At 40.6% G+C, this 16,192-nt stretch overlaps 2 protein-coding genes and 2 pseudogenes across 2 annotated transcripts in view; 3 read left to right on the top strand and 1 right to left on the bottom strand.

Annotated features, from left to right (window-relative positions):
• Positions 1–3,957, bottom strand: part of LOC116222980 (proline-rich protein 36-like) — a 7,213-nt gene extending 3,256 nt beyond the window's left edge. Inside the window, exons 1-11 of the mRNA XM_042709437.1 lie at positions 3,899–3,957; positions 3,618–3,657; positions 3,404–3,520; positions 3,076–3,235; positions 2,835–2,924; positions 2,654–2,703; positions 2,416–2,546; positions 2,237–2,309; positions 2,006–2,104; positions 321–423; positions 5–129 (exon numbers count right to left, since the gene is read on the bottom strand). Of these exons, the coding sequence (XP_042565371.1) occupies positions 5–129; positions 321–423; positions 2,006–2,104; positions 2,237–2,309; positions 2,416–2,546; positions 2,654–2,703; positions 2,835–2,924; positions 3,076–3,235; positions 3,404–3,520; positions 3,618–3,657; positions 3,899–3,928 (1,018 nt within the window). The 5' untranslated portion in view covers positions 3,929–3,957. The remainder of the gene's footprint in view (positions 1–4; positions 130–320; positions 424–2,005; positions 2,105–2,236; positions 2,310–2,415; positions 2,547–2,653; positions 2,704–2,834; positions 2,925–3,075; positions 3,236–3,403; positions 3,521–3,617; positions 3,658–3,898) is intronic.
• A 2,115-nt stretch (positions 3,958–6,072) lies between these two features.
• On the top strand, positions 6,073–7,508 carry LOC116222894 (ribosome biogenesis protein NSA2 homolog). The gene is made up of 4 exons (XM_031577979.2): positions 6,073–6,204; positions 6,410–6,586; positions 6,824–7,019; positions 7,209–7,508. Exons 1-4 carry the CDS (start codon positions 6,175–6,177, stop codon positions 7,274–7,276), a joined length of 471 nt encoding a protein of 156 aa, XP_031433839.1. The 5' UTR covers positions 6,073–6,174; the 3' UTR covers positions 7,277–7,508.
• A 266-nt stretch (positions 7,509–7,774) lies between these two features.
• LOC116222979 lies at positions 7,775–12,691 on the top strand (annotated as a pseudogene).
• Positions 12,692–13,113: 422 nt separating this feature from the next.
• The window catches only part of LOC116222978, a 30,953-nt pseudogene continuing 27,874 nt past the window's right edge, over positions 13,114–16,192 (top strand).

Here is a 16,192-nt window from a genome sequence, read left to right as displayed (position 1 = left end):
CTACCCTGTGAGGGGCAAGTGTTGAGGTACAAGTTGAACAAAGAACTTGGGTCAGAAACGTCCAGGTTATCATCAGTTTCGACACTAGCTTCCAGACCTGACAACCCACCAAACACCACAAGCATATGCCTAAAGGACAGAGAGCAGACAAAGAGAATGTAAGAGAACATTTCAGTTTTACCCTTTCTTTGAAGGAGTTTGTGGCATTAAACGTATAGTGTCTTAAGCAAATTGGTTGGTTGTGTGAAGGGTTTATGTTATGTTATGTTGTTGTGTAAGGAGGCCTGTGGGAATATAACAAGAGAGGTAGTATGGATTACCTGAATGGGGATATTGTAACGTTGTCTGCATTGTTTCCTTTTTCAGAGGTTCCAATAGTGATGTCATAGCCTTCCTTAAAAGGACATTCAGTAAATACACCACCTGTACACAATACAAGAACAACGGCACTTTTTAAAGACCAATTCCCTTACATACCATACACAGATAAAACATTGGGGTAAACCAGTAGGTATGGTAAACTAGACAAACCATCTTAGTATCATTTCCTATACAGATGAGTAGGGATGAGAGTTCTTTTTTAGAACCGGTTCCTAGTGAACCGATTGTTTGGAATCGTCAGCCAAATTCTTTAACGGTTCTGCTATCGGTCCTTTGTGGCGTTGCGCATGCGCGAACTTTTTTAGTTTCTTCAGACTGCAGCAAACATGGCAACTAGGCAGAAGCGTTCTAAAATTTGGCTCTATTTCACACGACAAAAATGACACCTACGCCACTTGTAACCTGTGTAAAAAGTATATTTCGTCGAAGGGAGGAAATACAACAAATATGAATAAGCATTTGAACACACAGCATGGAATTAAATTACAGGAATGTTATGTCTTCCATGCATGCAGCAGCTCAGCTAATGTCGGCGCTTCATCTCTTTCTGTCCAAGGTAAACTCTTCAAAAGTGATCACAACCACTCACTGTGTGAAGCAATTTGCCTTTATTGTGTGTAGTTGATCAAATTATCTTCTGTCCCTTCGTTTGAAGCATACATTTTAGCTCCGGCATTGGTCTCCCATTATTGATCACTTCACGTTTGGATTGAAAGTCCAGTTTTGAGAAATGTTTCATCGTAACGGTGTTAATTATCGGAGGGCGTGTGTTATCAGCAAACGTTCGCGTTTTCGTGTCAACCCATTATTAAACTGAGCATATCGTCTTTTAATCCATTATTAAACTTAGCATATAGCTACGCTAGCTTGGCTATAGAATCTTCCATTTTCAGCCCCCTACATTGAGGCAGAGGTAGTGTTTGCCTCCCCTCTTAATGTGGCTTTGTCAGCTCAGCAAATTCAGCGATTTTGTTAGTGCCATTTGTTTCATTGTGTAAACCAGCTTTCACTATATAGATAATCTCCATTTCCATCCAATTTAGCTGATGACGTTCAGAGTCAGACCGGTCCAGAGGCTGGTAGTCTGTCTGGGTCACAGGCTACAGCTAGCACGTCATGTACACCTCTAGCCTATCCTTTCTTCGAGGCAGGGAAAAATAAAATTACCGAGGAGAGGATCAACGAATGTCACCGAGCAGTGACTAAGTTTGTGGTGAAAGGTTTGCACCCTTTTACTACGGTAGATGCCCCAGATTTTCGTTAGGTTAATTTCTAGGAACATGTTTAAATTAAACAGTATACATTGTATTTAAGTTATGTAAGTTTTATTTTAAGTTCAAGAGGAATATGTATAAATGTTTTTGGTTATTTAATTTTGTTTAATGTGTATATACATACTGTATATGGTGTGTGCAGCATTATAGAAAATTATATAAAAGAAAATGAATGTAAATAAACCCGTTTGTGCTCTTTTTTTCACCCCTTGCCCAATAAGAATCGATAAGGAATCGAATTGATAAGCAGGAATCGATAAGGCATCGGAATCGTTAAAATCTTATCAATTCTCATCCCTACAGATGAGTATAATCTTAGGATTGACATGATGAACGTTGTGCCAACTTACTGAGACAGGAAGCAAGTCGGACAGTATAACCCCAATACAGCCCTTTTTCTGTGCGAGGAACATGGGGAGCCACCACTAGACCCTTATAGCATTTAGAACCTGCAACACACGCAAGCACGTCATTTGGTTTTAACACACTGAGTTGACCTAGAGGAAGAAAGAGAAAGGGACGAAAAGATCCCACAGATCCTACAACTCTGGTTGCTAATCACAAATCATTAAGCCATGTACCCGATTCCTGATCCTTGTGGAGTTTCACTGTTACTCTTAACCCTGGCTGAAGCTGCTTGTCAATCCGAACCTCCTACATAGAGAGGGAAACACACACATGCAAAAACACACAGCTTGCAGTTAGTGACAAAATACAGTAATTCTTTTAAGTTACAGAAAGATCTTAGAAATGCACACACCTTTCTCATGCCACAGTCCACATAGGAGCCCTTTTCCGCCTTGCAAGGCCTATCAAGAACCAGTCCTTCCCGAAACTCCGCCCCCTCATCCATACGCATGTGATGAGGACTATCCAAAGGGTTCAAGAGACCTGCAGACAGACACAGACATTTTTCACGCACATATATTAAGACCATACAGGTGTGTGCAGACTTGGATATGTGGGAGAATATGGAGGTACTAAAAAGGGTGCCTTACCTGCAAACTGTAGATCCTGATGTTTAGGGAAAAATGCTTTCCTCAGGTACCTGACAACAGAAGAAGAGGTATATTTATAAAACAAAGGTAAATGTCTGTAAAATAGCCTATGGTGTGTGTGTGTGTGTGTTTCACTGAAACTTGTGGGGATAAAATAATATGCTTAGGTGAGTTTACTTACTGTGGACACTCCAAGTATTGGAGAATGCGTGCGAGCTGGACACATGCTCGTCCCTTCTTCCCAACACCCTTGTACTCCCCCTCAGTGTTTCTTTAATGATGGTAATTTATAAAAGGTTATAATAAGTACTTCCGAATCACAATTACTTTTAAGAATATTTCTGGTCTGTACTGGACATGAATATTTGACGCATGTGAAAGACCTCAAAACAAATACTCAAGTGGGAAAAAATGACACTCACTTCACGTCCTCTCCTTGTTCCTCAAACACAACTATTTCATCAACACAGAAGACGGTACAGGCACGAGCGATCTGCCCTGCTAGGTACGTGCGCAGCTCAGGTGACTGTGCATTATCCAGGACGGACCCCGGCAGTGCCACACTCAATGTATATGAGCGACCTGACAATGATGAACAATACTTATAAGTAATATCTTGAAGCGTCAGCTGTCCAGAACACAAGACATACATATTATATAGCTGTAATTTCAGGAATAACCTAGGACCTTCTGCTGATTATGCCAAACTATGACACATTCATGTCTTGGAAGTGGACGTGACATGCCTACCATTACTCTTTTCTTCCTTCTCTGCCTGAGCCTTTTTTTCCTTCAATTCCTTCATCTTCTGTTTCTCCATCTGTGTAATCAATTTTTCCTCCTTCCTTCTGCGCTTCTCCTCCTTCCCTATGACAGACAGAAAGAGCACATACATAACCAAGTTACCACTTTAGCAGCACTAGATCAGTCACGCTGTTGACATTATGGAAGTCTTCACACTCACGTCCCTCTTTCCATTTCTTCCAGTCCACTCGTTCTTGGACCTGTGATAAAGAAAAATATATTTGTGTTTGGAACAGACCGTAAAATGTACTTAAATTTAAAGCTAACGTTGCAGTCCTTAGAAAACGTGTTTACGTCGGAGCCAATCATCAAGGGGAGAAACATACTCTGTCTGTACAGTCCCCTAACTCTCAACTATAACAAGTGTAGTGTAGAGACAATTATAGAAGTGTTTCTTCATACTCAACAATATTATATTAAGTATTAAAACAACACAATAACCTCTTTCGAAAGTGGCCCTGGTTCCTTCATGGCAAGTTTTCAGACATGTCCACGTGTGTGCTTCTTTGAAATCCATCCCACAAAACAAACGATGTAAACATTGGGTTCCGTTGGTATCATTGGTTTCTGTTCTTTTGATGATATCAATACATTAAAATGTACAGTGTCAAATTGGGTATTTTGAACCCGTATTATAAATCACTAACTATATTTCAGCTGTTTCAAAACGATTTTTCTCAAAACAAGGGGCGGTCCAGTTCTTCACTCGGGCGCTTTAGGATGTAACACTTCCTTTTCATGCAAAGGCCTCCGGTGGAAAACATCAGACACCGAGCCTTTAAAAATAATATCAGAAGTAGTATTCCTCAACACATTTGTTTAACATCAGAATATTTCCATCCCTTGTTGGAATACGTAAACATCGACAGTAAACATGGTAAGTGGAAATATAATCATGGGTACAATCCAAAACGTCGTTCTTGTGTAGTTAGCTAAACATGCTATCATGTGAAACGTGGTGGCATGCTAAGTGCTCATGTATGACATTCGCTATTTGGTTTAATTCCAAGCGTGTTTTGATCAAATGGATTGTCGTACATCGATTTATATCGTCATGATTATTATTATATTATTATCTATGGATCTTCATGCAAAAGCCTTAGAGTGAAGTGGACTAATATAACCAGTCATTGAGTCTAACCATATGGGGCAAGTTAGCTCATGTGATTGACTGTTCAGATAGATAACCAATCTGACGGGTGTTTTGTTTACCTATAATTGTTGCTAGCTAGAATTCTTGTAACAGTGATTAAACGTCTATATTTGGAATAAAGCTGAAACCGCAGGGATGAGCCTACTTCTTGTTTTCCTATTAGTCTGGTGTAAACAATGCAACATTGTAAATGAAGACTGTTAATCACATAGGGAATGACGTCAACCTCTCTCGTGGCCAACACACATAAAAGCTGTGAATGTTAACAAAGCTTTGTTAATTATTCAATTAAAGTAGATTTGAAATACATCAGTATGCATGCCGGGATTTTACCTCTGCATGGCCTTATCAGTATCTAGGCTCATTTGTATGATTTTAAAAGAAAGAAAAAAGACTCATCAAAGCAAGGACACTTTTAAGGAACTTTTCTGATTAGGCATTCATTGTGTGTTACTGCATGTGACAGAATTGTTTGTGTAGTTCATTTGACCAATACTCCCCAGCAACACTCACATCATGACAGATTTTGAGCCATCTCAAGAGCTGTGTTTGTAAAGTGAGCTCAGTTGTGTTTAACACACATCCATTGAAGCTGCTATAAACGTTATTAGCTATTTTAACTTAACTTGTTATAGTAAACAGACTTTGCTTTAGTGTCTTTTTGGTCAGTACAATCAGTTTGTGTTAATAACAGGGCTCAGACAAGCATCAGTGTTCATTTTTCTTCAGACATCTTTTTTCATTAAGGCTCTAAAGCCAGCTAGCTAAAATATTGCGAAAACAGTCAGCTTTAACAGAAATATAACGTATCATCCATTTGTCACTTAAATATGCCCTCAGATATTTTCTGTTATTGATTTACCCTTTTAGATTTACCATATAGGTAGTTGTTTTTTTTCCCGCTGATGCAGAGCTCAAATAATGATGCGGTTTATTTTTCCTCTGTTTCCAGCCTCAGAACGAACACATTGAGTTGCACCGTAAACGCCATGGTTATCGGCTGGACCACCATGAGAGGAAGCGGAAGAAGGAGAGCCGTGAGGCACATGAACGCTCACACAAGGCACGCAAGATGATTGGTCTGAAGGCCAAACTCTACCACAAACAGCGACATTCTGAGAAGATCCAGATGAAGAAGACGTGAGTAACATAGTGGTTAATGAGAACGGAATGGGATAAGGGAACACTCTGACAACCTTAGTCACAACCGACTGGCATAAGATTGTAATGGTTGTTCAGAGGCAAATAATTTAAAAACATTGTGTGGGTGAACGTGACGAAAAACCTGATGTGAAAGGGCCATATAGCCACATGTCAGCTTGTATATATTTCCTGCAAAGGCTAGCTTTTATTAAAAAATGTAGAATTTACTATATACATGGATAGGTGCCATCTATATATGTTTCTTGCATATTCATTTTTGTGTGGTCATCTGCACGCTTTAGCTCAGATGCACGAACAGAGAAAGAGCAAACAGAAAGGATGATGAGAAGACGCCTGAGGGAGCCGTGCCAGCGTACCTGCTGGACAGAGAGGGGCAGTCCCGTGCCAGGTCCTCTCCAACATGATTAAACAGAAGAGGAAGGAGAAAGCTGTGAGTATTCATTCAGAGTAATTGGTCTGCTCATCTCCCACTGGTATTGGGTACTCTAATCCCAAGTTAACAGAAAATAATGTGGTAACTAACTGAAATAGTATGGTTTTTTGTGCGCTGTGAGTTTTAGTATTATGAGACATGTCAATGACATTGTTTGTGAATTAAGTAATGATGCCCTCCGTCTGCATTTGCATGATTCTAGGGTAAATGGGAGGTGCCACTGCCAAAGGTGCGGGCACAAGGGGAGATGGAGGTTCTGAAGGTGGTGCGGACAGGCAAACGACAGAAGAAGGCCTGGAAGCGGATGGTGACCAAAGTCACCTTTGTTGGAGACGGCTTCACACGGAAACCCCCCAAATATGAGCGCTTCATCCGGCCCATGGTACACAGACTCTACACAGACTCTACACAGACTCTACACAGACTCACTCACTCTGCGTCATCTTCAGTAGAGTTTTGTCGGTAGACAGTTAGTCACTTGTGCTTTCTGCGCAACATGGCCGAGCAGGCAGTTGAGAAGAGTCTCTAAGAACTTGATTCTATACACACAGGTTTCACACCTGCAAACTTGGTAAACCTAGACTGAGGCATGTTTTGTTTTTATTATTCCTACAACAGGGTTCTTCGTTTTAAAAAATGTCACGTGACGCACCCAGAGCTTAAGGCCACATTCTGTCTGCCTATCCTTGGCGTGAAGAAGAACCCCTCCTCGCCCCTTTACACAACACTAGGGGTCATCACAAAGGGAACAGTCGTTGAAGTCAACGTCAGTGAGCTGGGCCTTGTCACACAAGGAGGAAAGGTCATCTGGGGTGAGTGCAACTGTCTTCGGCTGAGATTGACCCATTCGCTGTTGCTTTTGGTGTGTGCATGTCTGCTGATGATCGCTGATGGTTATTATAGGAGTAGCTCATTTGAATATGACGGACCATATGCTTTGTTCAAATTGCGGTGGTCAAGTTGAGGTGTTGCACTCTCTTATCAGTCATTTTGTGTTTCAGGTAAATATGCCCAGGTAACGAACAACCCAGAGAATGATGGCTGCATCAACGCTGTGCTGTTGGTCTAACAGAGCCTGGCTACATGAACTGTACCTCTGAAAGCTGCTGTTGTGCAATACCAGCTCTGGGAGTGTCGGTATCCTCACAGAGAACACGTCTTGTAATCCGTGGAGAAGAAGAAGAATTATGGTGTGGAGGTGTACAACCAGATGCATCTCAGCAACTCTTGGAGTCTTTTCGGCAGTGGCATGTATTATATTTGAGAATGTTCTGTTTATAATAAAAAAAAAATGAAATTTACTTGCTAAATGTGTCATACCAATTTTTTTCAACTTTAGGTTTGGCTGACTTTTCAGTTGAAGTCCACTAGGAGTGTGGTGTGCTTTACTTTGTGGTGTCATTCATCAGCAACTGAGTAGTATTGTGCATAGAATGCATGTTCTCTTGTATTACATATATTGTATTAAATGATCAGATCCACGGACGCATATGAACATAACTTTTGAAAATAAACTGCAAATACAAAAATTCAGGCATGTAAAATCGAAAATTCAGTCGGTAATCTGATGTTTGGGGGCAGAGGTAGGAATTTACCACCTGTGGATTTTACGTTGGACCCTTTGATACTGACGTCATAGCCATGCGCTTTAGTAACATCGACTGGAGAGCAGTGTTCGTTTGTTTGAGACATTCAGAAGTTGCTGCCGGTTTACGGGTGTTTTTCTTTACGTGGCTGACGGCCAACTTTTCATAGGTACATAGTCCGACAGAAGATATCCGGTGGCCCAGAATGAAATTATGTTCGGCGTTAGGGGTATGGATGTTTTTTAACGTAGCAGCTGCGATGGAGCCCATCAGTTACAAGCATAGCTGTGGGCATGGCAGCAGCTCTCACTGGCTTTCTTGCCAGCTATCCAAACTTGATTTACTAATTTCCATGAATGCTGTCGGCCAGAGTGGATCTCCCTTGATAAGACACGTGAGTAGAATGGGACTGTTTTGCAGTACATGTGATTAATTGATTTTAGGTGATTGTTGCTGAGATAAGAATAGTTTGTGCTTTGTCTGCGTTTGTTTACGGAAATGAACATGATCTTCCTCAATATCAGGAAGCTATTTGGTTCGTTGGTCTCATAGGTATTTTATTTTCTGAAATAGATGGCTTTTACATATAGCAACATTTAAAATAATCCACTGCTTTGAATGTTGAATCAGCATTACATGCTTATAGAATACTAGGCATGGGCTTGGGACACACAATTCATTTCAAACTTACACATTTTTTTAATAGACCGGTTTACTCACAAAAATAAATCATACTCAGATATCCCATGGAAAATATACGGATATTTTAGAGTTATAGTTTATATGTAGTTTAGAAATAATCCAGAGACAGTCAAATAATCCATCTCCGGCGCTTTAAATAGACGTAACAAGTCGACAAGGAAGTGAACCTTGAAGTCGCTGAGTTGTCGTTGTCGAGAGGTGCAAGCAGTGTTGTTAGCTAGCTACATTTACTGTCAATATTGACTAGATGTACGCATAAATGATTTCACAACTCTCCGAAAATGGGACACATGTGCAATGACACTTCTGAGCTGTATTTTGATAACAAGTTTAATTGTGGATGCCTTCGAAACCAATATCACCCAGCTTTATTGGAGCCGGGGCTTGTTACTTTGGGAATAAGTTGTATAAATATCTCTACGAAACGTGCGATGTGAATTGGATCAGATTAACTCTTCTAGTAAGTTCATACGAAACGATCATTGTTACCAGTTGTGTTTGTAGAGACTAGATGGTTTTGAACAGTGCAGCCTTAAAGGCCAGATGTAATAGAAGAATGAAAGTGCTTTTTTTAGTTTCAGTTTCATTCAGTGATGAAATGCGATATGCCCGTTATAGCTGTGGCTTTTCGTTTGAAAGACTGCGTTCTGTCGTTCTCTTATCAAACCGTAATAGAAGAAAAGCTAAATTCGACCTGTGCTACTTTTTTTTTGTACTCTTCTATTTACATTTTTATTCTAACAAAGTTTCCACACTAAAACCTCTTAAATTCATTACTTATTCAGAGCTGCAGAATGCATCAGAGTAAGGACATGTCTGTACATGTCTGTACCTGGTTTCATTCATTGAGACAGTCGTTAGATGTGAAATGCCTATAAATTCAAATGTGTGTGTTTTTTGGTGGTGGTGGTTTTGCATCATTAGCCTCTCTTTGTTCTTCTATAACCATATTATCTTGACTTCAAAAGATATGACTGCAAAAAAAGAAAGTCTCCTGAGGTGTGGTGTTAATTTTCTCACGCAGATCTGGAGGTGGCCTTGAACAAGGAGCTCTTTGGCCAGCATGTGGCATCCCGGGTAGTCCTGAAAACAGTGACCGGATACATGCAAACCCGAACCCCAAGAACCCCTGGTCCTCTCTCTGCATGGCTGGACAGGCACCGGAAAGAACTTGATGAGCCAGTTGATTGCTGAGAGCATCTACCACAAGGGCATGGAGAGCGGATTTGTGCATCTGTTCACAGCCACGGCACACTTCCCAACACCAGAAGCATCTGGAAACGTACAAAGTAAGGGAGTGATGCAAGCATTGAGTTTACCTCCGCAAAGGTCCTGACATACTTGTTGAGTGCTGGCTTCATGTTCAAATGTAATTACCAAATTGATGGAAATGTTTTTTTTGTGGATAGGAGCAGCTACAGATGTGGGTTAAAGGGAACGTCACAAAGTGTCCCACGCTCCATGTTTATTTTGATGAGATGGACAAAATGCAACCTGGCCTGATCGACAGCATCAAGCCATACCTGGACTACTACGATAATCTGGATGGGGTTTCTTATAGGCAGGCCATCTTCATTTTTCTCAGGTGTGTTAACTTCAGTTCTCTCGAGTTTGGTTTCATTTAGCCTGGAAGATGGTTTCGCCCACATTTGAGTTGTATTCCACACAGTTGTCTTGTGAAGGTGAATGATTCAAATTCATGTCAACAGAGGAAATTATCTGTTTGGATGAAATATAAATAAAGTTTTGGATACTGTGAACAGGCAGCTTCTGCAGATTTAGAATGTGAGAATCAGAAATCTTGATGGCTAAATTGCTCTTTATACCCCTTTTGTTTTTATATCTTAAAATAGCGTCATCATATTTATTTTGATCCTGTAGAGTCGTGGTTAAGGGAGACTGGCTCCATTGCCATTGGAGATTGTCACCTAGAACCCACATCTCTCCGCGCTTTACTTGAAAAGCTTTTGAGTACCTAGAACACACAGCTAGAACAGAGCCAAGCTCTGTGTCCTCCACACCGATTCAAGGCAGAGATGCTTCAAAACTGTGTAATACAGTCTTCAATGCATGATGGGGAAATTCTATGAAAAGAGAAAACACTCTGATGAATAATAATTTTTGTACAAGTTAAGAAATATGATGCATACAAATGCATACACAGCACACTGTAATATGTGTATTTCTTTAGTTTTTTTTGTAAAGACATAGAGTAATTATTGTATTTGTAACAGATATATGCATGCATATAAATAATCCTTTACTTTGTGAGTTATTCGCAATTTTTTTTTTGCACCTTTGTCCAGCTCTCTGGACAAAGGCTCCATATGTTTAAGTTAACGGACTATGCTGACCATATGGCACCAGTTCAATTGTCTCTATACTACAATTTAGACAGCTGTACCCGCCTTTAGCTTATGCCTGCAATCAGATGATGTCCATAATGTTGATTCACAATAAGGCACTCTTTCATATTCACTTACTTACAATTCTGAGACCAACAAATGTTTTGTCTCTCTTACATCCAGCCAGTATACAGTGCCATTCAGGAAATGATAATAAGGATCAGTCATCTGCCAGCCAAGGCAGCATGCGTGCGTGGGCTTCAGGACCTTCCTCCAAAATCTTTGACTATACACCTTTAGGGCAAAAGTACAGTCAGTTGTAGTTTTATTTGGTTGACATTAAAAAATGTGTGTTGAGCGAGTCGTACTTTAACATGCATGGCCTCCTCATTTGCTAAATGCTTGTGTTCTGTTTCCATGTGTGCGTAATGTGCAGTAATGCAGGGGGGGAGAAGATCGCAGAGGTGGCCCTGAACTTCTGGAACGCAGGTCAGGAGCGAGAGGAGATCGAGCTGAAGGATTTGGAGATGGCAATCACCCTCTCGGTCTTCAACAACAAACAGAGTACGCTACACTTTCTTTTCTGTCATTTTCTCAGCAGAGGGAATGCATACAGGGATGTACCAAACACGTGTTTGCTCAGTTGGACCCTCTCTCATTTAAGTATTCCATTTCAATGTCATGACTAGGGCTGAACGATTTGGGAAAATAATCTAATTGCGATTTTTTTACCAAAATATTGCGATTGCGATTTAATATGCGATTTTTTTTTTATCCTCTTTTTTTCCCAACAAAACGTAATGAATGATTTAAATATGACCAACACAATATTAGATACATTTAGTGTAAAATATTCTTTCCCACATTTTACATTTTAACTGCTCATTACAGAAACAAGAACAACAAATCGGTGGCTTTGCCACTGTGCATTTAAGTAATTTAAAAAAAGTCATTTGGTTTGGTATAAACACTAGGCATGCACTTTTTAAACACTGTGTGCAAAATGTACCATCTTAAAAAAAAAAAAAAAAAAAGATTTTTTTTTTTTTTAGACCACGTTTTTTAATCGCGAATGTTGCGGTTAGAAAATCGCGTTCTATCATATCGCGATTAAATCGCAAATGCAATTAATCGTTCAGCCCTAGTCATGACCAGGTCTTTGATCTTGTGTTTTTTACTGTCCTGTTTTTGTCTTTTTTTTCTTTCTCTGTTTCTCACTGAGTTATGAGAGAGAATTGACCTCTTGGCTTTTCTCTCGTTTTTTCACCCTGTTTCCTCCTAGGCGGTTTCTGGCATGCCACTTTGATTGACAAGCACCTAGTGGACGTCTATGTGCCTTTCCTGCCTCTGGAGCAAAAGCACGTGGTTCAGTGTGGCCTTGCTGAGATGGTCGCCAGGAAAATGAAGCCAGACAAGGAAGTGGTGGAGCGCATGGCCCAAGATCTTAACTATTTCCCCAAAGAGCATCGCCTCTTTGCCACTCAGGGCTGCAAGGTGATCTCCAGCCGACTGGATTATTACATTTAATGCCTACAGACTGGGAGGAGTTCATTTTAAGAAGCGACTTCTTATCTGAAGAGGAGGTGGTGGGGCATATTGTCCCTTCTCCCAGTCACACTGCTCCTGTACTGGATGTTGGGCGCTTAATGACTGGACAAAGAAATATTTTAAAATATTTTAACTGCAACACTTTCTTTCAGTAATTGGAATGCAAGGTGTTGGTCCAGAGGGAATGTATGTGTGTATATGACGAGTAAGTGAGCGTGAAGGTGCCTCTGAATACCTACTGAATTGCCAGGGAAAGAACTTGATTATAAAAATCACACACCTCTGCCATCACAGTGACTTTGAACAGAGCATCAGTGGAAGGGTGTGTTCGTTGCACTAAATGTTCAAATAACTGTGATATTTCTTAGATTTACACTAAAACTACATACCCAATTCATCTTTTGATCGACTGATTAAAATGGGTTGGTTATAAGAAGATTGCCTTTTACCCTGTTTTTTTGTCTTATTTGGCTTAAACTGTTCTCTGGCAGGTGCGTGTTCCTTGTTTAGCCTTGGTGCCAAGTTATTACTACATGAACCAAGAGTGTGTTACACATGCAGAGCTCTACTTCCAGCCTCTGAAGGACTCAACTCAGATCATGTTGGAAAACAAGGTGTGCTGTTAAGCCCTCTGGCTGAAATGATTATGATTTTCATCATGAACCACCCAAATATATAATCAGATACCGGTAAGGAGAGGGGATAGAACGAGTTTCATGAGAATCATGGTACCTGTGCATTACAACATACAGCAGAAGTGAGTAGACCCATGTGCAATATCAACGCAATGTGAAATGATTCAAAACTGTACCCCCTCTCAATCATTGCATTATTTCTAAGTTGATAAGCTTAGTATTTCCTCTTACGACGAATCAAAAACAAATACTTAAAATAATTGGAAATACAGGCCTCAAAGTAGAAACTCAATGCAACAGAACTGAATACACCTGTGTTCACTGACACAAGTTTGAAAAACCTGTGATCATTGAAACAAGATTGAGTACACATGTGATTTTTAATAAGCCTAATTGCATGAACATGGTAATAAAATGACCTGTGAACACCAGAAGACCTTTCTCTATTTTGAACCTGTGGGCTGTGTCTATCTGCATGTCTCTCACATGGAGATGAATTGGAAAAATCTGATTGTGAGACTTCACAAAGAAGGAAAGGAATACAGGAAGATCGGTGCCAACTAAAAATCAGTCAAACACAGTTGCAGCAGTAATCAGGATGTATAGAACCAGCCATAGTACCACTAATACGAGCTACAGTGGCCATTCTCCTAAAATAACACCACGGACAGCTTGCTACTTGCACAAGTTCTGGAAAACAGATGGGCATTTGCTTCAGGCTTAGCACAGTGGTTATCAATGGAGATAGGAGTTTCTGTGACCACTCAGACAGTGCAAAGGACGCTTGTGCAAATGGGGGCCTTGACTTAAGTAGATAGAGTCAGTAATTTGTGTGCATTATCAGTTAGCCCACAATACCTTATGCTGAGTGCGAACACGGCAGTCTTGTATTCTAACCCTGCTTTTATGCCAAAGGTTATTACATCGGCATTTAGTTCAAGGCGGGTGATTTGAATGGTTTTTCATCTCCGCCACATGTATCTGCAAAGGATGGCAGTTTGAACCCTCTTTGTCCTGCGAGGGCTTTGACTTAGTAGCACATGTCAGCAGTTCATAGGATAGAGCAGTTGGTTGTGTGCTACTGTACAGTGGTGGCCAGGCAACCGGTTTCACCACAGCAGTCATCACATATTGTGGTCGCATATGCAGTAAAGGGGGCTGCAGGTGCACTTGACGAGGGACATGGCAGCATTTGTGGCACTGTTTCAGAGTGCCTCTGTTAGTGACATCTGTTCTGCCGCTTCATGGTTGTCGCAATCCCCTTTCATTAGATGTTATCTCAGGGGATATAACGACTGGTTCCCTTTCTGACATTGCTGCAGAAATGAGGCCGAAGTTGGCGGTTAGTTGACATTAAGTGAGTTATAAATGGCTTCTAGATGGTGTTATCCCTCTGGAACATTGTTGAGACGCAGCTGGATGTTGACTCATCTGGCTCTGCCTTATGGCAGTAGCGGAGCTGTAACAGGATAGAGCCCATATGAACTATAACGGTAGGTACTGGGCATGTAACTCGTTATACAAGTATCGGCAGAGCCATCTAACGTTGGGCTCCAGCTGTGCTTAAAGCTTCAGTTTTTCATGGTGGCAGCTGATTGGTGGGTTAGTGATCCTTCAGTAGGGTAGCCCCGCTCTGGAGGGGCCGGGATAGGTAAATTCTTCACGGGGCTGCAGTGCAGCAAGGGGATTGGCCGTAGCTGAGCTGTTAGAGGGCTCCGCCCACTAACTATCATTGTATACTTTAGGTTTAGAAGCTTCCACAATAGGACTATGTACAGTTTTAGATGATTGTCTGAGAAGTTGGTATGCAAGAGAAGAATAATCTAATTCCTTTATTCCTCTTTTAGAGGAAAGAAAGTGCTTATAATAACCTCTTACTGATATCCACGGTTTGCCTTACACAGTTGCTTTAAGCCGTCAATCATCCCTGTTGGACCAGCCTTTTACTGTTTGGTTAGGGTTTACTAGAAAAACACATATTTTTCAACCCCTTGGTTTTTTAATTGATGTAATTAGAAATGATATGAAATGTTTGTGTTGGTCAAGTGTGTTTCATGTCATACATTAGAGTTCTTAATGTGTTCTTTCCAGAAATTCTTCTTTCTGTATATGTGACAAAATCTATCAACTACCATGTGTCCCTTGGTGATGTAGTTTCACAACCACAAAGCAAAAAAAAAATACACGAACAAGAGGTTTGATTTTGAAACAAGTGTTATTTCATCAGATGTACCACAGAACATTCCGAGCTTGATCTATGTGCAAGCAATACAGCAAAGGTCAGTGAACCAAGTTTACATTCCTCTTGGCAGACTTAAGTAGGCAGCACAAAGGCCCCGGCCCATTTCACCAAGCCAAGCTCCCATAATATTTATTCAAGGGCAGTTCTGCCAGTGTCGGCCCTCCAGAGCATCTGTATAATCATAGTGTATTCCTATTTTTCTGGTTGGAAAAATAATCTGCAGACCGGTAGCATGAAATAATAAGTAACCAATGACTTCTCAGAAACGGATAAAATGACATAACACTGACATCTGTTTATCTCTTTTTGGTTGTCTGGCTTGTGTTGTTTGTTCCTTGTTACTGGATGGAGAGACTGAGGGGATGCATCCCGCTAGCATTCAGCAAAATTATTATTTTATAAGTTTAATGCGGTGATTGAAACATAATGCTATAATGTCTTCTTCCAAGACAGCGTGGCAGAGGTTCCAAACAAGATTTGCCTGCTAATCTAACCCTAAAGCTCTCTGACTAGCCATTTTTCATCATCATCCATTATTTCAGTTTCTGGCGGCAGTGAATCTCAGTTGTAGTCCAGCGTACGAGGCAGTTGGAATATATTTTAAGGATGTGACGTCATTTGGTGTGCAAAAAAGAAATTGGTGTAGAGACATACTACTACTACAAATACTACTACTAAGCAATACATCCCAGCCTATAGCCAAATTATTTAACATATGTGCAACATATTCTTACTGCACTGTTCATTTCAAGGTATTCTGTCCAAACATGCAATCTTTTGCCACCCTTATCTCTCCTCACTCTTAACAGGTCCCACAATAGTTACCCAACCATGAACTGTGCCACCATCATTGGACCTCATTCTCGAAACATTTTCTTAAGTGTCTTCTTAAATGTGTTCTTACGAACTTCGTAAGACAGATCTTAA

Source organism: Clupea harengus, chromosome 12, assembly GCF_900700415.2.
Source record: "Clupea harengus chromosome 12, Ch_v2.0.2, whole genome shotgun sequence".
NCBI classification, from domain to species: domain Eukaryota; kingdom Metazoa; phylum Chordata; class Actinopteri; order Clupeiformes; family Clupeidae; genus Clupea; species Clupea harengus.
This window is presented reverse-complemented; position numbering and strand designations above follow the sequence as displayed.